Source organism: Neofelis nebulosa, chromosome 16, assembly GCF_028018385.1.
Source record: "Neofelis nebulosa isolate mNeoNeb1 chromosome 16, mNeoNeb1.pri, whole genome shotgun sequence".
Lineage (NCBI taxonomy): Eukaryota > Metazoa > Chordata > Mammalia > Carnivora > Felidae > Neofelis > Neofelis nebulosa.
In genome coordinates this window covers 11,450,755-11,474,634 of record NC_080797.1, presented here as the reverse complement: position 1 = coordinate 11,474,634, position 23,880 = coordinate 11,450,755, and the positions used below count along the sequence as shown (strand labels likewise).

General features: G+C 49.5%; 3 protein-coding genes across 7 annotated transcripts in view; 2 read left to right on the top strand and 1 right to left on the bottom strand.

Annotated features, from left to right (window-relative positions):
• TOM1L2 (target of myb1 like 2 membrane trafficking protein) overlaps positions 1-15,095 on the bottom strand; it is a 119,503-nt gene extending 104,408 nt beyond the window's left edge. For 3 of the 5 annotated variants that reach the window (XM_058704440.1, XM_058704441.1, XM_058704446.1), the window contains exon 1: positions 14,940-15,095. In XM_058704440.1, coding sequence (XP_058560423.1) covers positions 14,940-14,991 — 52 coding nt within the window. In that variant the 5' untranslated portion in view covers positions 14,992-15,095. The remainder of the gene's footprint in view (positions 1-14,939) is intronic. The other 2 variants (XM_058704442.1, XM_058704444.1) reach the window with 1 other exon arrangement.
• Positions 11,336-14,655, top strand: LOC131498016 (large ribosomal subunit protein eL31-like). Its single transcript, XM_058704859.1, has 3 exons — positions 11,336-11,343; positions 11,403-11,772; positions 14,539-14,655. The coding sequence occupies exons 1-3, from the start codon at positions 11,336-11,338 to the stop codon at positions 14,653-14,655; spliced, it is 495 nt and encodes a 164-aa protein (XP_058560842.1).
• A 412-nt stretch (positions 15,096-15,507) lies between the features above and the next one.
• Positions 15,508-23,880, top strand: part of DRC3 (dynein regulatory complex subunit 3) — a 34,620-nt gene continuing 26,247 nt past the window's right edge. Inside the window, exons 1-4 of the mRNA XM_058702999.1 lie at positions 15,508-15,656; positions 16,306-16,467; positions 19,738-19,902; positions 23,431-23,547. Coding sequence (XP_058558982.1) covers positions 19,743-19,902; positions 23,431-23,547 — 277 coding nt within the window. The 5' untranslated portion in view covers positions 15,508-15,656; positions 16,306-16,467; positions 19,738-19,742. The remainder of the gene's footprint in view (positions 15,657-16,305; positions 16,468-19,737; positions 19,903-23,430; positions 23,548-23,880) is intronic.

Sequence of the window (23,880 nt, the reverse complement as noted above, 5' to 3'; positions counted from 1 at the left end):
AAGTTCCCAAACAAGGCCTAACATGGGGGCAGAGCCCTAGCATCACCTGGCCTCAACCCAGAAGGGAAGTCGCAGCCATCAGCATACACACAAGTAGGATGTGGAGCCAGCCGACACCTGACCCAATGACCTGCCCCCAACACCACAGAAGCCTGGGAAGGTGGGTAGGAAGCACACAGGCTGCTGGAGACCTCACTGGGTTTCAGTCCTGCTGGTTGCGTGATTCTGAGAAACTCACCTCGGGAGTGAAAGTGCCCAACTCACAAGGTCAAGAGGGTTAAATGAGATAGAACCAGTGGAGGCCCCAGCACTGTTCCTGGGTCACATAGGTGCTCCATGCACACTGGGTCCCTTCCCTTCCTTCTACCCCACACACAGAAGCTTCCCTTTGGGCCAGTGCACCAAGCTCCTCTCAGGGCAGGCCCGGGGCATTATTCAACTTGGACTTTAAATTCCCACCCCCCTCTACATGGTGCACTACAACAGTCACATAATTATTAAATACACTGCAACAAATAGAAACGCCACTACAGTTCATGAGTTTCTGGGCGAGCTTTGTGGCAGTGGGAGAATCCAAGCCAGGTCTTGAAGGACAGATGGATCTCGAGCATGAACAAGAGAGAAGCAATGCCATACACGGAGCAAGCGTGAGGCGTGCAGGGAAGGAGGGCGCACGCAGAGGTCCGGGAGAGAGCCGACAGGAAGAAGCTCTATCAGTGAGGCCTTGAATGCCAGCCTAGGTTTAGAATTAATTCTCAAGGAGACACGGAGTTCCAGGAGGGTTCTAGTAGATTTGTCCCAAGTTTTGAGTGGTCACTGTGTAGAAAGGGAGGGAGAATGGAATGAAAGAGACTGGCTGGAAGGTATCTGCAACGGCCCAGGCACGACTAGGGCTGGCCTAAGTTAGAGGAGGTGAAAACTAAGAAAAGGAAACAAAGGCTAAAGATATTATGAAGAAAAACAAACACACAAATCCCCTCCCACTAACGCTAAGCTCCACAGCCAAGAGAGGCCCCCAATACTTCCATCACCGTCTGGCTCCCCAGTCTGTCTGCTGGGCCCTTCCGGACCTCCCTTCCCCTCCCTTCCCCTCCCTTCCTTTTGCTCTTGCTCCCTGGAGCAGTCTGCCTTTCTGTTCAAAAGCATTTATGAGATTGAAACGAGTGTATCTCACGGGCACCTTGTCAGAAACGTGCCATTACAAGTGACATTTTCGGGTGTCAGAGTTAGTCTCTTTCGTCTGCTGGTAGATCCAATTTGCCCAGTTGACAAGTGGGAAGGCTGTGACACCAATAATTATAGAAACAAACCCAACCCGGTATCTGGAAACCAAGCTGTTCTCTCCGTGTCTTCCCTCACACTCAGCAGGCAATATGGTGACCCACTGGCAGAGGGCCCTCACTTCTCAAAGCACAGGAGCTCACGGGGACCGGCAGGACCCCAGACCACGCGACTTTTCAAGACAGCAGCTGGAGGGAATGCGTATGACTTCTTAGGACTGAAGAAGAGCAGAACACTTCTTCAAAATACTACTGGGGTTCAAACAAAAGAGTACACGCTGTACAGCTCCACATATAGAAGCTTCTAGAGCAGGCAGAACTCCTCTCTGGTGACAGAGCTGAGATCAGTGGTTACCTCTGCAAGGGGTGTGTTGGAGGGGAGGGCTGACTGGGTAGGGGCGGCAGAGAATGTCTCAGGATGAGGGTGAGTCTTTATCTTAGTAAGGGTGTGGGTTACAACTAACCAAGAATTTGTTGAAACTAACAATTCAGATTTGTGCGGTTCGCCGTAAGTAAATTATATCTCAAGGAAAAATGTTACAAAATCTGCGTGTGTGTGTGTGTGTGTGTGTGTGTGTAATACGTACATAAAATAAAAAATCCACACACACGTATATAAGTTGGATGCAAAAGACATCAGAATCTCCTATGAAGGCTAACGGTCTTACTTAAGAAAAACTAGGGGAACCTGGCTGGCTCAGTCGCTTAAGTGTCTGACTGTGGCTCAGGGCATGACCTCATGGTTCTTGAGTTCGAGCTCCCCATGAGGCTCCATGCCGATGGTGCAGAGCCTGCTTGGGACTCTCTCTCTCCCTCCCTCCCTCTCTGCCCCTCCCCTACTCACACCCACACACGTTCTCTCTCTCTCTCTCTCTCTCTCTCTCTCTCTCTCTAAAAACAAATAGGGGCACCTGGGTGGCTCGGTTGGTTAAGCGTCCGACTTCAGCTCAGATCATGATATCACAGCTTGTGAGTTCAAGCCCCACATCAGGCTCTGTGCTGACAGTTCAAAGCCTGGAGTCTGCTTTAGATTCTGTATCTTCCTCTCTTTCTGCCCCTCCCCCACTCATGTTCTGTCTCTCTCTCTCTCTCAAAAATAAATATATTTAAAAATTTTCAAAATAAATAAAGTTAAAAAAAGAAAAGAAAAGCTAAAAGCCACTTTGATTCAGGTCTTAAGCTTTCAGCATGGAAATGAACTTGGAGACTCTGTTGTTCAATCCACCCTTCTCCAAATGAGTTCAGGTAGGACATGACCTACCCACAGTCACACAGCAAATCAGCTGCAAAGTGTTGACCAATGCCAGGCCTCCCAAGTGTTAGCCTGGGAGTAGGCTGTCTATTCTGGACTGGTGCCAGAAAAAGCAGTTGAAACAGAATAAATACCAAAGGTGATTTTATGAAGTAATTTCATTTCAACCTTCAAACCTAAATAGTCACCCCCACCAAATTATGTGTGAGTGTGATTAACTTTCAAACATTAAAAAAACATTTGCCTTCATGAACCTGGGTCCAGAACTGCCTCTCAGGGGCATCTGGCTGGCTCAGTAGGTGAAAAGTGCAATCTTGATCTTAGGGTCATGAGTTCGAGCCCCACACTGGGTGCAGAGATTACTTAAAAATAAAATCTTGGGCTGCCTGGGTGACTCAGTCAGTTGGGTGTCCGGTTCTTGATTTCAGCTCAGGTCATGATCTCACAGTCATGGGATCGAGCCCTGCGTTAGGGTGACATGCTTAGCACAGAGCCTGCTTGAGATTCTCTCTCTCCCTCTCTCTCTCTCTCTCTCTCTCTCTCTGCCCTTCTCCCCTTCTTGAATGCTATCTAAAAATAAAAAAAATAAAAGATAAAATAGAGGCGCCTGGGTGGCTCAGTCAGTTAAGCGTCTAACTTCAGCACAGGTCATGATCTCGCAGTTCGTGAGTTCGAGCCCCGCATCGGGCTCTGTGCTGACAGCTCAGAGCCTGGAGCCTGCTTCGGATTCTGAGTCTCCCTCCTCTCTCTGCCCCTCCCCCACTCACGCTGAGAGTGTGTGTGTGTGTGTGTGTGTGTGTCTCCCTCTCTCAAAAATATACATTTAAAAATTAAAAAAGAAAAGATGAATTAAAATCTTAGGGAAAAAAACCTGCCCCTTCATTAAATGGCAGGCTGCTACTACTTTCCTTAGCCTCCCTGCCCACATACAGATATCCTTAACTGGGCAAAGGGCCCTGAGGTAAGAGGAAAGACAAGCCCCCGGTTTTACCACTGACTCACGTGGGACCTTGGCAAGTCACTTTCATACAGTAGGCAATACATATTTGATCTCTGTCCCTAGTTCCTGACACACGGCTCCCCAAGACCCTTGGAATCTTTGGAGTGCTAAGAGTGTCTTTTGTATGAGAAGGGGATGACGAGTTGGCTGGGGCCCCTAGACGGCTTCACGATAGGGGCCGGACACCAGGAAGATCAGGCACCAGAGGACTGGGAACTTTCACTCCCGCCCCCACCCCCGCCAACCTCCAGGATGAGAGGAGCTGGAAAAGGAATTCATCACCAGTGGCCGATGACTTAACCAAATGCGCCTACATGACGTGGTTCAAGGAGCTTCCGAGTTAGCGAAGACCCTGCGGTGTGGGGAGGACGGTGCGCCCAGAGAGGGCACGGCCCTCTGCGCCCCTTCCCCTCATACTTTGTCCCGTGCGTCTCTTCCAGTTGGCTGCTCTTGAGTTGAATCCTTTACAATAAACATAAATAAAGTATCTTCCTGTATTTTGTGAGCCTTTCTAGCAAATTCCTAAACCTGAGGAGGGGGCCATGGGAACCCTCAATTTATAGCCAGCCGTGAAGGACAGGTGGCAGCCTGGAACTTGGGACCGGGGTCCTAGTTGGGGACAGACTGAGCCCTCAACCAGCAGCATCCGCAACAACTCCAGGTAGGTCAGAACTGAATTGTAGGACACTGAGTTGGTGTCACAGACCTACTTTCCCTGGGCCTCAGTTTCCTCACCTGTAAAAATAAGGGGGGGTTGGACCGAATGCTGCTAATGCTCCTCTAGCTTGAATTCAATGAGTCTTTGAATTGCTGGATTAAGAATTTACAGAGTTAACACGAGGGATTCTCACTCTCTGGAAGCCACTAGCAAATTCCGCTTCCCAACGCCAAGCAACATCATTTCTCAGGCCTCATTTCCTATTTTGACTAATGATGTGCCAGAACTCTGTGTGGTTTCTCCTTTGAGAAGTGGCAAAAAACTCAACAGCGTCCTATTACAGGGCTCCGTCCTTGTCCCCAGCTCTCAAAGATATGCAGCCCAATTCTTGGAGATGAAGGAATCCGTCTCTCTCCATTACACTCGATTTTAAACCAAAACCTGAAACAGAATTTTTGACGTGCCTTCCAGACTACAAGGCTGGTGCTTCATGAATGATTAAAACAGCAGCTGGTAACGTCTTAAAGGCAAGTTGGTCAGTTAGACAACTTAACATCTGCTTAAATCCCCTCTCCCCCCACCTTCCAGCACCGCAGTTCTAAAACTAATCCAAAGAGAAAAGTAAATCCAAAGAGAAAGTAAATACATGGGTATACACAGGTCTTTCATGAGCAAGAAGAGCCTCACTGAGTTGTAAGAAAGCACATCCTTTGGGGTGCCTGGGGGGCTCAGTCGAGCGTCCGACTTCGGCTCAGGTCATGATCTCGCGGTCTATGAGTTCGAGCCCCACGTCGGGCTCTGTGCTGACAGCTCAGAGCCTGGAGCCTGCTTCGGATTCTGTGTCTCCCTCTCTCTCTGCCCCTCCCCTGCTCATGCTCTGTCTCTCTCTCTCTCTCTCTCTGTCAAAAATAAATAAACATTAAAAAAATTTTTTTTAAAAAAGCACATCCTTTAATAGAACTCTCAGAAAACGTGCTGGAAGGATGCAGACACTTGTGCACTGAAACACTAAAACTGAACTCGGTGAATAATTTCTAACACGAAAGCACATCTGAATTGGGGAGAGCTACTGTCAGATTTTCAGCTGCCAAGTTCATTCAGGTGTTCATTCATTCAATCACAAATAGTTACTGAACTCTCCAGTTTAGTGGTAACGAGCACTGGCTCTGGAGTCCACAGACTTGGGTTCAAGTCCCTGCTCTGCCACTTATTATCCACAGACCTTGGGGAAGGTACTTAATTGCTAAGCCTCGGTTCCCTGCTCTAGAAAATGTGAATGATGGCACCTGCCTCGCAGAGCTGCTGTGAGGATGAGAGGAAATGATGCATGTAAGGTACTTAGCCCAGTTCCTGGTGAAGAGTCATGCGGACTAGCAGTGCTGGCGTCATTGTTCTGGTCTTCAAGGCATGTGTTAGACTCTCCTGAAAAATCAGGGCACGACACCACAGGCAACAAAAGAAAAAAAAAACAAACTGGATTTCATCAAAATTACAAACTTTTGTGCCTCCGAGGACCCGAACAACAGAGGAAAAAGGCAACCCACAGAATGGGAGACAATTATTTGCAAATCACGTAGCTCCTATTAATATCCGACGTATCGAGAAAGGTCCTAGACCTCAGCAACAATCACAACAAAAAAAACCACCTGATTAAAAAAACAAGCAAAGGATCTGGACAGACTTTCTCCAAAGATACACAAACGGCCCATAAGCACATGAGGAAATGCTCATTGTCACTAATGATTAGGGAAACGCAAATACAAACTGAAACGAGAGATCGCTTCACCAAGTAAGATGGCTACCATTAAAAAAAATAATAATAAACTACATAACAAGTTCTGGCAATGGCGTGGAGAAATCGGGGCCCTCTGCACTGATGGTAGAAACGTTTAAAAGGGTACAACCGCTGTGGCCAACAGTATGGCAGGTCTTCCTCAAAATATCAAAAACAGAATCACCTTGCGATCCGGTAATTCTTCCTCTAGGTATATATATCCGAAACAACTGAAAGCAGGGACACGAATGGGTATCTGCACACCCGTGTTCACAGCAGCATTGTTCACAGTAACCAAAAGGTGGAAGCAGCCCAAGTATCCAAAGATGCAGGAACAGGTAAATAAAATATGGTAGATACATATAATGGGATACTCTGAGCCTCAAAAAGAAAGGAGATTCTGAAACATACTTCCGCGTGAAGCAATCTTAATGCCATTACGCTAAATAAAATAAGTCACAAAAAGACCCACTTATGTGAGGGTACCTTGAGTAGTCACAGTCAGAGACAGAAAGTACAATAGTTACCACCAGGGGCTGGAGGTGGGGAGAGAGGAGAGCTATCAATGCGTCCAGAGCTTCAGTTAGGCAGAACGAAGGAAGTTCTGGAGATGGATGGCGGTGGCTGCGTGCCAATGTGAATGTACTTAAATGTCACCGAACTTTATTTTAATGGTCAGAATGATAAAGTCTATGTTGGATATATTTTGCCGCAATTTTTAGAAGTAAATCAAAAAATAAGTACAAGCAAAAACAGATGCCCTCATGGAACATTTAGTCTGATGCATAGAAGGAGCTCTAACGTAACACCACGTTTTGCTTTTACGTAAGGTATCTCGTTGATCCTCCTACCCCGTAAGACACCACAGAGCAGGTATTCTCGTCACATACACACCTCCCTTCCCTGTTTATGGATCAGGGAAGTGAATATTAGAATAGTTAATGGCCTCACACAGGCCAGTCAGTCACACCAGAGACAGAGACAGGACTAACTCTAATGTAAAACAAAAAGTGTCAATGTTGGAAGAGAACAAAGAAAGGACAGCGGCATCCACATTGCTCTAGAATTCCTTGATGGGACTATGCTAGCTTCCGGAACTCCCACATGCAATCAGTTAAGGCCCGTCCTTGTCTAAATGGAAACAGACCAAGCTTGCAATCTACAAGGCCCTGGGAATACAAGCCTTGGAGCTTGATCCCCTGAACCTTGGGCAAGTTTCTTCGCTCCTCTCCTCTAAGCCATTCCTTCGTCTGTAAAATGGAGATCATACCACTGACTCAATGGAGTTATCAGAGAAAATAATACTGCAACAAGCTAATGTGTGTCAGAGGATGCCTAGAAGACGCTGAAGGATCAGTAAATGATGCCCAATATTTTGAGCTCTGAAAGACACTAAAAAATAAGATTGATAGAAAGGAACCTTTGGAGTAACTATGCAGAGTGTATTCTGCCACATTCTGTGAAGGTCACAAAGAAATAGAAAGGCATCCTGCCTAAGGGAGGCTCCAGTCTCATTCAGAAAATAAGGGAATAAAACACGTGAGGAGACATAAAATAAATAACCTCAGGAAACTGTACCAGGCAGTTTCCTAGGGCGGCCTAGGAAAACTTCCTGGAGGAGGAGGCAGGTGCTGCCAGACAGCAGGCACGTTAACTAGAAGATGAGCAACATTCTTCCAGGTCAGGAGGATTAGCGAGAGCACTAAAATAAGCACCAAGTCTGAAAATGGTGTTTATTTATTTAATTTATTTTTAGTTTTATTTGGGAGAGGTGGGGGAGGGACAGAGAATCCCAAGCAGGCTCTGCACTGCCAGCACACAGCCTGATGCAGGGCTCCCAACTCACAAACCGTGAGATCATGACCTAAGCCTAAATCGGACACTTAGGTCGCCCAGGCGACCCTGAAAATGGTTTTTAACGGCCCCTCTCCTAGCCACAACAAGGTGGGTCACCACAAAAAAAAAAAAAAGCAAGCCTGAATGTTATTTATATCTTTTCAGACTACTAGGTTAGCCTAAATTTCTGAGTGATTTATCTGCTAGGTCAAGAACAATAACCCTTAACTGAAACTCCTCTGGGCACTGTGTTTACACTCTTCCTCACTCTACATCCACCCCCCTGCAAGAAAAAAAAACAAGTAAATTACACAGCAATACACAAGAGTATTTATACAATGTTGCACCTCCAAGGGAGCAAACAGGGTGAAATACACAAGTATTCCACTTACTTAAAGATTTCATTAAATGTTAAAAAAAAAAAAGTATTCCACTTATTACATGAAATGAGAAGAATCTCAATGAGCTTATAAGAAAACATATCATGGTCATTTTTTTTTTCTCCTTTGCATTTTTTTGTACATTTTTCAAATTTTCTACATGGATAAGCACTGTTCTTTAAAAAACACAATTCTATAAGAATTTTTTATATCCCAAATAGTCCACTCTAAGCAATGACAACACCTTCAGCAAAGCCCTGTGAGTGCCTTAGCTCCTTGGTCTTGCACATGGAAAGCAGGGCAGGACAAGGAGACGCTGACCCTCACCACAGGACTGACTGGTGTTTTATAAGCTGTCCAGGCAGTTAAGGACAAATGCTCTCAGAACCCCAGATTTCCTCCTGTGGCCCAGCAACCTGCCCCAGCACTTCTCCTCTCTGATGGGGGCTCATAAGGAGGGCCATACCCCAAACCTGGGAGAAATGAGCAGTGACTGCTACTGACATCCCTGTAGGACCCCTGCCCCACGCACACAGGGACTTTGATGGTAAGAGACAAGAATGACCTTTGGTGACTGCCAAGGGGAAATCTCCCCGCCTCTGTAATGATACCCATGCTACTCCCCTCCCTAGATGTTCTTCCTGGCTCCCCAGTGCCACTAATGAAAGAGCCGAAACTATCTGGCCAACCTTTGAAGCCCCCTACCCTCAGGCCTGACCCTACCTTTCCAGTCTCACCTTCCGCCACACTCCCTTGCTAGGCCAATAGAACCCATGGTATTATGCACCTCCCCCCTCAACATCAGCCTGTGCTCAAGCTGCTTGCTGTCTTTGCCAAGAGAGCCCTCTAGCCTCCTTCTCCATTTCCACCCGTCCATCAAAGCCCTGCTCAGCAGCCACCACCTCCTGAGTTTTCCAGAGTTCTTCCTTCCTTCCTAAGGTGTTCCTCCTCACCCCTCCCTTGCTGAGGGCAGCACAGCATAACAGCACACCAGCTCTGGAGCCAGAATGCTGGGGAGTTCCACCCCGGCTCCCTTCCCTAGTTGTGTGACCTTCTCTTTGCTTCGGGGTCCCCGTCTGCAAAATGTAGACAATAACAGTAACTCCCTCATGGTATTGTTGTGTGGATGGATCATAGGACTGCAAGGCATTCAAAGTGACCACTTCAGTCTCCAGCACACAGTAAGCCTTTGGCTATTGGTGTTACTACTGGAGGTCATAAACCCTTCCATCCTCCACTCTCCTACTTCATTTATCTGTCCAGTCTAATGCCACCCATATCTCATTTAGGTACTTTTTACCGTATCTGACTGAGGTACTTGTCTTCACTCCCTTACTAAACGGAGCATCCTGGTAAATGCTTAGCTTGATACATACAGAGGCAAGACAGGGCCACTGAATGAATGACCCAATTTCTAAATGATCCCACTTATCGTCTGTCCATTGGAAAACCCATATTTACCATTTGAAGAAAGATAAAGAAAAGATTAAGGAAGCAGAACTTTGCAGAACTTTTCATTGTAGACCAACGGTTCTCAAAAGTGTGGTCCCTGGACGAGCTGCAGCATTAGCATCTCTTGGGAACTCAGAAATGTAGAATGCTAGGCCGCAGCCTGCACCTAGTGAATCAGAAACTCCAAGAGTAGGACCCAGCAATCTGTTTTAACAAGCCCTCCGGGTGATTCTACCGACCATGAATCATGAGACCTGAAGAACAAGAAGCAACAGGGCAGCACAGAATGAGCACTGACTGGATCAGGAGTGGATTCCAGCCTTAACTCTGGCACCAATCTCTTGCACAAGGCCCTGCACAAGGCCCTACACAAGGCTCTTAAGCCTCTCAGGGCCTCAGCTTCCTTGTAGGCAAAACACTGAGACCATTAAAACGCTACTGGGATTAAATGCAATCCCTCGAACAGAATTTGCATACAGTAGGTGCTTAACGTTTAAGCTCCTTTCAGTCAAAAGGAGTCAAAAGGGCTTGGCAGATTGCAGAGCACAATAGCAATCTGAGGGATAACTAATTCTTCTTGGAACAAACCCCCAGGCTGTCAAACACCTAGCATTCCCAGGGCACTAGGAGGCTGTTTATGTCTAACACCATCCAACCTATAAGCACAAACTCTGCAACAGAGTATCTGCTTCTTACCTGTTTATGAAAGCTGAACCAGGAAGAGAACAGATGGTCCTCCCTGAACCACCTCACCACCTCACCCCACAATATTCCCATCAGAATTAACTACTCACTAATCTTTTAATTTAAATGATTCCAAACTTCACTCTTGGAAAAAGAATAATCTGAAAACGTTCTCCAGCCAGTAAAAGGAACTGTCAACTCTTGCAGAGCATCATGGACCTGACTTGGGGAACTCCTGGTATAGGACATCCAACCCCCCAGCGGTCATGGAGGGTTTAGATTATGACAGAAATCTTCCTGGGGCACCTACCTGGGTGGCTCATTTGGTTTAGGGTCCAACTTTGGTCCAGGTCATGATCTCACGGTTTGTAAACTCAAGTCCAGCACCAGGCTCTGTGCTGACAGCTCTGAGCCTGGAGCTTGCTTCAGATTCTCTCTCTCTCTCTCTCTCTCTCTCTCTCTCTCTCTCTCTAGCTCTCTGCCCCTCCCCCGCTTGCTTACACATGCTCTCTCTTGAAAATAAACAAACATTAAAAAAATTTTTTTTTTAAAGACAGTAACCGGGGCACCTGGTTGGCTCAGTTGGTTAAGGGTCTGACTTCAACTCGGGGCATGATCCCACAGTTCATGAGTTTGAGCCCCGCGTCGGGCACTGTGCTAATAACAGCTCTGGGCCTACAGCCTGCTTTGGATTCTTTTTCTCCCTCGCTCTGTCCCTCCCCCAGCTCACACAGTCTCTGTCTCTCAAAAAATGAATAAATGTTAAAACAAAAATGTTTAATAAAAAATACAGTAACCTTAGGAAATTTGTTTCAGAGAAGAAAATCCAGAAATAAAAGTATTTTTTCTTCCTCCACACTTCTTAGTTCCTTGTACTACTGCTCATTCTGGTCTAAACCATGCATTCTACTAGGGAACCACCTTCCAGAAGGACAGGTAGGATGGAAACAAAAATACACAGGTGACTATGTCCGACTGGGGGCTTATCCGTGCATTCAATCAAATAGCACCAGCTTACAATGTCCATGTGAGGCCCCAGGCATAAAATAATAATTATCCTACCCCTTTCCAATCTGGACCCAGCAGAACAGCTCCCACAAAGCAGGGTGGTGAGAAGGAGGGCCATTCTGCCATCAACGAGGCAGTGACCAGAAAACACACCATCAACTTTCACAAGGGCATCCATGCGGTGGGTTTCAGGAAGAGTGCCCCTCAGGCCCTCAAAAAGATCCAGAAATTTGCCATGAAGGAGATGGGAACTCCAGAACTCCCAGATGTGTGCACGGACATCAGGCTCAACGAAGCTGTCTGGGCCAAAGGCGCAAGGAAAGGCCCATGCCGAAACCTTGCAGGATGGTCCAGAAAGTGTAATAAACATGAAGGGTCACCAAACAAGCTATGCACATTCTTTACCTACGTACCTATCACCACTTTCCAAAATGTACAGTTAATGTGGGTGAGAACCAACCAGACTGTCAAATAAAGATATAAAACCACCAAAAACAATGATAAAAATACGAATTATCAAGTCCTCAGACTACAAGCCTAATGCTTTGCAGGTCCACCACACCTTTGGTGAACATGTTACCTCAACTGAAAGCTCCCTGAGAGCAGTTCGTAAGTATGTGTAGCCTAGGGCCTGGCACCCACAGGCACTCAAAAGGCCTACTGAACGAAACGGATTGGGTTCTTTCTGTACAAGCCCCACGCAGCTGTTGAGAGGTATTATTTCATGAGTGGGTAACATGAGGACCAGAGAAGACTGAAAGTTGAAGTCAGAAAAAGAATGTTATCTTTGATGTTATTACCCCCACCCCCAAAACAAGGCTTCACCCTGGGCCCAAACCCAACTTGCCACTGTTCCCCAAAGCCACCTCTTTTCCACTCAGACTGGTGAACACAGATGTCCTCACACCCCGCTCCCTGCCTCATGTACCCTTCCCCGCGCATGGGGTGTCCTCTTCCCTAATTCCCACCCACCGTCGTGAGCACCTCTCGGGCTCAACGACGCCAGTCTCACCTCCTCGGCTCTTATGAATTCTTTTGGACTCCTAAGAGCACTGAAAATCCCCACTACTCCGCTGAACACTTAACTATGGAGTGGCCTTCTGTTAGTGATCATTATTCTGTGCATCTGTGCTCTCTCGCTTCATACCATAAATCAATCCCTTGAGGACCAGGACGGCTATGAAATCCCAGCTCTCCCTTTTACCAGTTGACCAGTGGCTTTCTTTACTCCCCTGAGCCTCAGTTTCCCCATCTCTAAAGTGGGAAGGACAAAAAAGCTTACACTGCAGAGTGGCCCTAAGAAGCAAGTAACGGCTGTAGAATTGCTTCCTGTAAGCTGTAACTGCTGCTGTTAATCACCAGCTTTGTTGTTTTATTTCTGTATCCCCTCCCTCCCATCAACCACCTGGCAATACTTTCAAAAGAATACTAACAACACTAAATGTCATGAAAATCACTTTTATGCTTTACTACAACAGCACAGAATATATACTAGAACCTCATTCCGTCCTCTAATTACTTATCTGAACTGTGAAATTAGCTAGGCCTTGCCTGTTGGCTAACTGGCAATGAGGAGGCTCTGCTCTCTTTATGTTCAAGCGTCTTTTACAAGGGCTGGTGGATCTGGGACCTGGTCACAGGTCACAGATGGGCCAGTTGTCCCACATATCCTTTCCAGATAGCAAATTCAACCTGAACTTAACTATTCTGTTATTAACAGTGACAGCTATGATTTATTGAGCCTCTACTATGTCCCAGATACCACGCTAAGTGTTTTATATCCATTATCTCACTTAAACTGTACTACTCTGTATGACTCTCTCTCTCTCTCTCTTTCTCTATCAGCAAACTAAGGTTCAGAAGGGTCACACAGCCAACAAATGGGTAAGGTAAAATTCAACTTAGGCCTTCCTGACAGAAGGATCATGCTCTTTCCACTCCCTATGTACCCCTATAGCCCTAATATTTGTAGATTTTTAAATGTCCTTTAACTTCTACCCCTTATCAATTACCTTGGCACTTTGAAGGTGTAGAACTTCCTATTGTAAAGGAAGGAGGAAAAAAAAAAATCCTTCCAAGTTCGCCAGCTCCCTCCAGTAACTGGCTGTAATTCAATACCCAAGTGAGAAATGAGGTTTTGGAATATGGCTACAAATGAAAGAGCCCCTGAGGAAAGGAAATGAAGAAAATCTAGATAAGACATCGTAGTCCATAAAGGTGGGAAGAGACTCTTCCAGGGCCCAGTGTCCATCATCCCTCACCAAAGACCTTGTACTACAAAGAAAAGAAAGGCTCCAAAATGCCAGTTAGCCGCCAGGAGAGGCCTCAATAACTTCACATACCCCGCTAAACGCTGATAAGTAAACTGGAAAATCATAAGTGAAGCAGGAAATAATCAAATCACTACTGACGAAACCAGCCAGGCCCATAAGGACAGGAAAGGTCCGGCTCATAAAAGACGTTTTACCAGTCCTTCCACCAACTAGGAGGAACCCGGTTTTAAAAGAAACCAATCAACATTCTCAACTAATCACTTGGCTTAAGTTCCTGCCTTGGGTGAAAAGGCAAGTTGCCTTTTAAGTAAAGAAATCCCATACAGGGGGGCCATTCTGGTGTTCTTTTACCTAGCCTTGGGCTTTCCTTACCCAGGATACTGGTCACCTCTGGTGCCCTTTTCCAGGTGTCCAGACCCCCCATATAGAATTAACAGGTGCTGCACAGTACCCCTCTCTCTGCATTGTCACCAATAGACTTCAGCTTTGGGCAAACTTAACAAAGCAGGAAAGCAATAGTCAATGTGCAGAGACTACTATAAAGAATATTAAAACTTGAGAACTTGAAGGCACCTACCATATCTCACCTCCAAAACCCTCAAACCACAAAGAGCAGTGACACGGAAAATGTCAAACCAGAAAGAGCAGTGACTCGCACAAGGTCATACAGGGAAAGTCATTGGCAAAGACCCTACCGAAGCCCAGGTTTCATGATTCCCAGTCCAGGGCTCTCATCATTAAATAACACAGGCTCCCTTCTTTCCCAGAGGCAGTCAGGCCTGCCATCCCCACGCCAAGATGATCACCCTCTAGGAACACTTCCCCACAAACCCAGTCCCTCCTACAGCCTAGCTGAGTTGCAATTCTAATTAGCAAGTCTCAGAGCAGGCAGTATTCTCTGGGAGGGTGCCCGGTGTGAGGGCTGCTGGTACTGAAAAGAGGGACAAGGATGGAGGAAGAAGGGTGTGGGAGAACTAGGTTCTGCCGGCAGTGGCAGCGACACTGTCGGCCTGGATGAGGACGCACTCACTGGCATCTCCCAGCAGGCGAGGAGGTAAGCCGACCAGCAGCCAGCACCATCTCTATCAGCCAGGAAGGGCTGGGCCCTGATCCGGAGGGACGCGCGGAGCATCTCCGAGTCCCAGTTGGGCCTCGGGGCCGCCTGGCAGGGTGGCACCGGCGCCGTGAGCAGGCGCAGACAGTCCGTGGGCAGAGGCCCGACGGCAAGGATGCCCGGCACGCCGGTGAGGTGGCACCGGTGCCCGGCAGAGGCCCGCGGTCCTCACCGGCCCCGTCCACCGCCGCCGCCCACCCAGATTGCCCACCCTTCGCGCGGCCTTACCGAGGCACTGCCCCACCGGGGTGCTGAACGGGTTCCCCAGGAGGAACTCCATCTTGAGCGGACAACACGGCAGCGGCCCGGGCCCCCTGTCAGCCGCCCGGGTATCCGCTGTCCCCCGCCGCGCTCCCGACCTGACTGACACTTGCCCCCGCCCCACCCTCTCGAACGCCGAACGCCCGGCCCCTGACCCCACCCCTTGTCGCGTCCCTATTGGGCAACGCCTGCCAAGCCCTTCTCCGATTGGCCCCCACACCTCCCTCGCGAAGCCCCACCTACCCCGCGGCGTCCGATTGGGCGGAGCGGCGAGCTAGGTCACAGGAATCTCCGTCAGGCGTAGCGGCTCCTCCCCTGGCCCGCCCCCGAACGGGAGTCTGTGTATTTTGATTCATCTATATGTTGGTCAATCTAGTGAATCCTTACTATTATTGGTCAAGAGGAGAGTCAATCACTCCAATAGAGTCCGGGGGGAGAGGCGGGGCTACTAATATCCCTGCCCATAGAAGGCGCTGATTGGAGAAACATTTGTTTTTTCTACTGCTGGTTGGTGGTAGGAGTATTTCCCCACCCAAGAAATGCTGTCACGTGACCGTCAACTTTCACCCAGGATGTCTACCTCTAGACTTCCCCTTAGCAACCGGCTGGCCGCGCTTGGTTCCCTTAGCAACCGAGCGAAGCATCTGCTGCATGGAACCAGTCCGGTAGCCGGCGCTTCAGACGGTGAGACCCTGGACCTGAGAGTGCGGGAGGTCTCGCGTGGGCAGACAGAACCCCGACTTAAAGCTTTCCTCTGACCTTTTTTCTCTGGGAGTGGGCCCGGCGCTCCTCACCTATAAAATAAGCACACAGGTTCTCTGTCAGCCACTTACGGCCGCGCTGAGACCCTGGGCTTCCAGCCTTTGGATGAGAGAAAAACGCTAAGGAAGCATTTCCCTGGGGGAGCAGGGCCCAAAGAGATTTTTAGGGGTTCCACCCCGCGCCTCCTGGCCTGATCTCTTTTATCGAAAGTTACCCGGTCCATTGATAACTTCTTCAGGTGTTTAACCCTCATATCCGACCTCTTCACTGTCATAAAATTGTGTCTCTTCTTTATTTTTATTCTTTACCTTGGTGCTGTATGAAGTATTTTGGCTTGGGATACAGTTACCCGAGTTCCTTGTCTGCCTCTTGTCAGTAGTTCATTGTATGACTTTGGACAATTTCCTTCCCCTCCCAGGCTTCAGTTTCCCTACCTGGGAAGTTAGAGAATTAGGACTCCTTTCTCCGATGGCTTCCAGAGCCGTCATGTAATCAAATAATGAATGTGCACTTAGTACCCAGTAAGCACTCGGTAAATAGTTGATTTTTCTTATTAATCCATGGCCAATAGGGGCTTTGTTTTTCAGATTCAAATGATCCCAAGTTCTTGTTCCACTGGACAACTCTGGTTTTGTTTCTCCGTGAGGAGGCTGCTCCATTGACAGTGGTGTAAAACTCGCTGCTGCTTTTCCCATTTCCTACCTCTGGTCTTCACCAACAACACCATTGTCAGGCAAGTCAACAGGAACCCAGGTTGGGTGGTAAATTACTGCTAAAATCCCCTTAGGGGAGGAGCGGTCGGGCCTCCACCCCGAGCCAGAACAGCTGTGAGAAACTCTGTGCCCTGTGACAATGAAAATCCACAGTGCCCTGGGTACGATTGAGTCAGGATTAAGGAAGTAGGCTCTGGAATCCTGCTTTCCTGCCTCCGCCGTGTACCATATAGATGTATTAGGCATATTACTCAACCTTTCCAACTAGCTTCCATTTCCTCATCTGGAAACTGCAGCTGATTAGTCCTACCTGTAAATTAAGTTCCCTTTAATTTGACCACCACTCCCCTCATCTCTCCCCTTACAACCCTTGCAGTTCTCTGTACTGTAGCCAGAGTGAGCTTCTTAAAATTGAAAGCTGTTCACATCACTGCCCTTATTAAGCCCCAGGAGCTTCCCAGGGATCCTAGGATAATAAACTCCTGTAGGCCTCTCCGACCTTGCATCCCTTCAGCCCAAAATTAACCTGTCTCATTCTCTCCCACCTCAGGGCCCTCACTGTGCAGTTCCCTATTCCTTCTTTCCTACCCATCCTTCAGATCTCGGCCCTGTCTCCCCTGGCCAGGTCAGGTGCCCCTGGTGTATGCTGTCTGTCCTAGTTCCCTACATCTACAAACTTGTCATGGTTTGTAATTAAATGTATGATTATCTGATTCACATCTGAAACAGAGGGAAGGAGATCTGTTTTATTCACAGCTTGTAGTAGCTGTGAATAAAGATGTGAATTCATTACACATGTGTGGGCTACACACACGCTCTTAAACAAATGTAGGAGGGAGGAATTATCCATTTTTACAGATGGGAAATCAAGGGCTTAGACAGGTGAGGTTAGTTGCCGCAGGATGCACGCTCAAGTTCCAAATCCTGCCCTCACGTGCTTAACAAAGATTGTGCCTCATAACCGTTCCACGCTGCAGAGTGACTGTGGGCTTGACTGAAAGCAAGCCTGATCCTTCCCAGGTGCCAGGCCTAGATGAGGTGGGACTGATGAGAATTCAGTCAGAGTTTTGAAATCGGAATTAAGAAGCATTTCCCAGAGTACGGCATTTTTCTTTGAAAACGCACAAACACTTTGCAGGTAACATCTGCCAAATCCAGCACATTAAAATCTCCCCAAAGGCAAGCTGGTGTCAAGTTATAGGAAGTCTTAGAAAAAATTGTTTCAAAAGACTGGGGAGATGGAAAGAGGGGGAGGACTAGAAACGTCTTTGGGAGTTGATTCATTCACCCTAAGGAGTTGGAGCCAGCGTTGAGAGCCTGGAGAGGGGAAGATGGAAGGCGCAGGTGGAGAAGGGGTGTGGGGGGTGGGGGCTAGTGCAGGGGGTGGGGAAGGGGGTGGAGGGGAGGCTGTGGCTCCTAAGGAGCAGAAGGAAAGGATGCACGAGAGTTAAAGGCACAGGGACATTTGATCACGGACAGCCCAGAAATGGAAGATGCATATTTACATAAGCTGCATCCAAGTGGATGGTGGGGGAGGACCGATGAAGGCAGCGGGCAGTGGCAGTCTCTAAGACCAGGTGGCAGGATTGCCCGGCCCACCCCAGTTTGCAGTGAACACCATCAGCCCAACACCGGGAGTCTCTCCAGCAGCACTCAGTGGAATAATACAGGGACTGCCCAGCATCAGGGAGGAGGCCTGGGTGCTGGGGACACAAGAGGGTGAAGGTAGATGGTGAAGCCAGCAGGGAGGAGAGACACGGGAGTGGAAAGAAGAAGGGAGGACTGAGTTTCCAGAGGGTTCAGGAGGCAGAATCTGGGAGCTTCCAATAGGGGGTGCCTTCCTGCAGGGTCCAACCCTTCTGGATGTTGATAATGATGAGAATGAGGTTGGGGTGCCCAGGCTTCCCAGGGCCATGGCTCCATCCAGCCAGGAACAGCAGCCCAGGGTCAGCCTACGACTGAGCAACTCCACAGATCCCCCGTTTGCCTGCAGAGTCTCAGCCAGATCCCTTTGGCCCATTAGCAGTAGAAACCTTGGGGCGCCTGGGTGGCGCAGTCGGTTAAGCGTCCGACTTCAGCCAGGTCACGATCTCGCGGTCCGTGAGTTCGAGCCCCGTGTCAGGCTCTGGGCTGATGGCTCGGAGCCTGGAGCCTGTTTCCGATTCTGTGTCTCCCTCTCTCTCTGCCCCTCCCCCGTTCATGCTCTGTCTCTCTCTGTCCCAAAAATAAAAATAAAAATAAAAATAAAAAAAAAAGAAACCTAGGGGCGCTTGGGTGGCTCAGTTGTTTACGTGTTGACTTGGACTCAGGTCATGATCTCATGGCTCATGAGTTCAAGCCCCTCATCTGGCCCCTTTCCCACTTTATCTCTCTCAAAAATAAATTGAAAAAAAAGAAAAAAAAGGAACCTACTGGTGTCAGTTTAACTAAAAGAGGATTTAATGTGAGGAGACAGGAAACTCTCACAGGGCCTGGAATTAGGGACACTAGGGGTGGGACAGCCAGCAAAGACTGTGTCAGTCTGTCCGCCCTTCTGTCTTATTTTCTGGATCACCCAGGTTCCCGTCTCTGTTTCTCTCTGTCCATCTGCCTCACCCCCCTCTTGTTATCTCCGCTTAACCACACGTCTGGCCGGCCCATGGCCCCCCCAGTTCCTCCCCAGCTCACACAGGCAGCTCTGATGAGACTGTCATCCCACTGCCCCAAGTTCACATTCCTCAGCGGGAGAATACGAATGGCCAGCGTAGGTCAGTGTCTGCCAATATCCATGCACTGGGCGGCTTGTGGTGAGATGGGGGGAGTACAGATACCACTGTCTGATGGGGACGAGCCTCTCAGAAGGGGAGCCACCGGCTGCTATGCCTGGCCTGAGCTGCCAAGGATCATGGTCAGCGGTTGGTGGCAAGACACTGAGTAACGGTGGGTGAGGAAAGCCAGAGGCTTTGACGGCCACGGCCATAAGGGCAGCTGAGCTCCCAAGGCTGAAGAGACCGGTGTGGACCACCAGTCCCCGGGGTGGGGGTAGGGTCACAGCCATGGTTGTGGGACCAAGGGGTGCACCCCTGCAGATGGGTGCCAGGCAGGACGGGTACAGACGGTTGCTGGAAAAGGCCTGGAGAAGCCTTAGTGCAAACGTACTAGCCTCTCAGTGCGGTGGGCCACGGACCGGGATGGGGGCAGCGTCAGAGCATCCGTGCCTGTCACCGTGCTCCTTAAAAAGACCCCAGCCAAACCCTGTCTTCAAACAAAGGAAGGAGCAGATTGTGGAGGACGAACGTGGTGTTTTTTAGGGAAAATGAACTGGCTGTACGACTCAGTGGAGCCAAGAGTGATGGACGAGGACATGCTCAAGCTGGCTGTGGGAGAACAGGGCCCACGGGACGAGGCTGGGCAGCTGGCCAGGCAGGAGGGCATCCTCTTCAAGGATGTGCTTTCACTGCGGCTGGACTTCCAAAGTGCGTATCCTGGGCTGGGCTGGGGCCACCAGGCGGCCCCGCGCCCCGCCCCTGGCTTCTCTGCCCCAGAACTCCACACAGAGTCCAGGATCACGGGACCCACATCAGCGGGCGGGCCCGCGTGGGTTAGAAGGCATAGGAATGGCAGAGAGTGTTTGAAAAGTTAATACTGAGTATTATTAGCATTTGAATATCCACGGCACTGCTGATTCTGAATAATAGGGAAAAAGATAAAATTCTCCCACTCCAACTCTAAATGAACCCAAAGGCCCCGCTGCTTCCGTCACAGATCCCACATGGAATTCTTGGAGCGGGGTCCCTGGCAGGTGGAACCCAGAAGGGTGGTCCCACGCAGCCAGGAAGAAGCCATGGGGCGGAGGAGGATGTGCGCTGGGGGCAGGAAGCAGGAGAGGTGCCTCAGGAGCAGGAGGACAGCCTCGTGGGAAGACAGGTCCTTAGTGCCTCCGTGTCCCCTTCTGTAAAATGGGAAGATGATAGTCCGTGTCTCAAGCTCTGGTTAGGAGGAGAAAGTGAGGTAACACACGCACAGTGTGTTTGCTCGAGAAGGCCAGTGGCTCAGGACAGAGGGGGTGCGAGAGGAAGCGAGAGAGGCGGGCAGGGTGCTGTGTGTACTGTGCGGGTGGCTCCACAGCAGTGACCCAGGCTGCTTCACATTCCTGCTCTGTCCTGGGGTTCTGTGCTGGCCTGCCGGGACACCCAGGAGACAACAGGGGAATGACTGAGGCCCTGCCCCAGCCAGTCTGGGGCGGACCACGGGGACACAGCAGTGGGCAAGGCGGGCACAGCCCTGGCCCAAGCCTCATGAACCCACAGGCCTCCCCAGAGCATGGCCTCCACGGCTGACCACCCAGAGCAGGAAGGGACCCTGGGCCCAGCCACCTCAGCGGTGGGAGGGGTGAAGGGACTGCAGAATGGCTGTCACCAGAGGGGGCTTTAGCCTCCTTTAGCTCACCTCCTCCCCTTCCTAAGGTTCATTTTGCTGGTATTTATAAAATGCCTCTTATATGCTAGGTGCTTTTCTAGGCACTAGGGATTCAACTGTGAACAAAAAAAACAAAAACCCCTGTCCTCATGGAACTGATGTCCAGGTGATGGGAAAATTAAAACAAAAACAGTGTATGTTAAGGGTAATATGTGCTATGGAGGAAAATCAAGAGGAGGGAAAAAGGGGAGTTGGGGGTGGAGCACGGTGTTTTTTGGGTGGTCAGAGGCCTCATCATGAAGGTGACAGTTGAGCAAAGACTAGAAGGAAGTGAGGGAAGGAAGCACGCAGAGATCCAGGGAAAGCATTCCAGGCAGAGGGAACAGCCAGGGCAAAGGCCCTGAGACAGGCACCCCTGTATGGAGACAGATCAGAGAGGTGAGGAGGTCAGCTAGCATCAGTCTTGGGGACCAACAGACAGTGTTTGGCTTTTATAGTGAGTGAGATGAGAACCCCTGGAGGGTCCTGAGCAGAAGAAGGACAGGATGGGACTTAGCTTTTCACAAGATCCCACTGGCTGCGGGAGGATAGAGTGTGGCACCCCAGGGCCAGAGCAGAGAGACTAGTGAGTGAGACAGTTGCCACTGCGGTCCGGGAAACAATGGCAATGAGCTGAGACCAAACCGGGGGTAATAGAGGCAGATCCCATGTCTATGTTGAAGATTAAAATTGGACTTTTTGGGGCGCCTGGGTGGCGCAGTCGGTTAAGCGTCCGACTTCAGCCAGGTCACGATCTCACAGTCTGTGGGTTCGAGCCCCGCATCGGGCTCTGGGCTGATGGCTCGGAGCCTGGAGCCTGTTTCCGATTCTGTGTCTCCCTCTCTCTCTGCTCCTCCCCGTTCATGCTCTGTCTCTCTCTGTCCCAAAAATAAATAAAAAACGTTGAAAAAAAAAAAAATTAAAAAATAAAAAAATAAATAAATAAAAAATAAAATTGGACTTTTTGAGCAGTCCTGTCAGCTAGTAACTCATTTAGAACTGGTGAATACATCCTGGTTTTTTGTTGTGTTGTTTTGGCTTTTCCACATGAACTGCTGATGCCTAAGGAAAAGGCAGCACATAGGTGTGCAAGGCAGAGCACCCGGAGTGCGGGAGCCACCCAGGGGAGCAGCATCTCCGGAAAGTCAGTCATAGCCAAGAGCTGTCAGTCTAAGACCAGGGCCAGAAAAGCCTCCTGGAAAATCCAGACCAGGATAGGCAGTATCTGAGGTCCCGAGCCCAGCTCTGCCCCAGAAGTGTAGGTGGAGCTGGTGGCTGGTATCATTCTGGGAAATCTGGCCACAGCGAGCTGGGGAACAGACACCAGTCCCACTTGCCCCTGGGAATGGCAGAGGCAGGGCCCTGGGGGAGAGAAATGCGGTCCACCCATCCCCACCCCCACCTGGCTTGGGGAGGACAGCCAAGAGGGGGCACCCAGCCTCCCCCAGGACCTCACAACCTCTGAATGAATGTTGAAACCACTGCCCCCGAATGTGTGGTTATTAAGTGTGCTTTTTTTTTTTAACCCCTTTTACTTCTATATTATTTCAGTTATTTTAATGAGCGTATTCTAATTTTATAAGTTTTAGAAATCCTTGCAAAAGCAAATATAGAAAAAAGGGGCATGTAAACGACAAAGCTATTATGGCTACTAGAGGAAACTGGGGGCAGGTTTAGGCCTCCAGAATTTTACGTACGTAGCATCTCCTTATTTATACGTCAGCGTAGTTCAGAACTCTTCTGGCTGTCAGCAACAGAGACCAAACTCTGCCTGGCATCAGGAGCAAAAAGAATGAGTTGGCTGCGTGTCTATGAAGGTGGTCTTTAGGGACAACAGGTCAGGAGCTTCCGTGACATCAGGAACCCGCCTCTCTGTCGTATGGGTGATTTATCCCGCTCCCCATATAGGGACATTTGTGGGTCGATCTTTTTGCCTCTCATGTGCCTATAGGTATTTCTTTGGGCACACACACAAGTGTGCCTTTGCAGACAGATTCCAAATAGAGGAATTGCAGGGTCAAAGGCGACAGGCATTAAGTATTTCAGTTAACGCGGCCAAATTGCCCTCCAAAACGGCTGAACTAGTTGACACGCTCACCAACGTGCACGAGGGGTGGGTGGTGCAGGCATTCACCCTGCAGCCTCGTTCTATTTGTCACGCTGTGGCAGGAAGGACGCTGTTGGTGTCCCGTGTCCCGAGGTGTTACAGGTTCCTGAGAAGCCTCCTAGCTGGACATTAGAGGCGGCACGACTGAGTCCCATGCCCTGGGCAGGTCCAGCCCACACTCACGACGACCCTCCGTAGGCTTTTGAGGTCTACTGCGTTCCTGGGTAGAAGCACTGATCACTGCCCCCTCTGCACTAATAGAGACTCTTGGGTGCTTAGCCCACATCCCCAGGTCGCATGCTCCAGGTCAGGGCGGTGGAGTTATGGGCCTTGTGAACGGTTAGTATTGGCCGTTGCAATTTTTTAGTGCACTTGCACTGAACTCTTAACCCTAACCCCAGGCTGGAAGCAGCCAAGGCGCCTCCTCCAATCGTTTCAGACATCCTCCGCATAGACAGCCTCTGGCAGTTTGAGAACTTGAGGAAGCTACAGCTGGACAACAACATCATCGAGAAGATCGAGGGCCTGGAGCGTCTGGTACACCTGGTCTGGCTGGGTAAGGGCCCCTCCTGCATGTGTGTCTGCCCTAATCAAAGGTGACGCACTGCCAGGGTCATTGCCTCGCAGGCAATTTTCCGCTGCCCGCCCGGAATTAGCCGGTGTGCAGCTGAAGGTCCGTCTACTGGGAACAAGAAAGCTGCTCTTTTTAAAAGCCTGGGGCCGGGGCGCCTGGGTGGCGCAGTCGGTTAAGCATCCGACTTCAGCCAGGTCACGATCTCGCGGTCCGTGAGTTCGAGCCCCGCGTCAGGCTCTGGGCTGATGGCTCGGAGCCTGGAGCCTGTTTCCGATTCTGTGTCTCCCTCTCTCTCTGCCCCTCCCCCGTTCATGC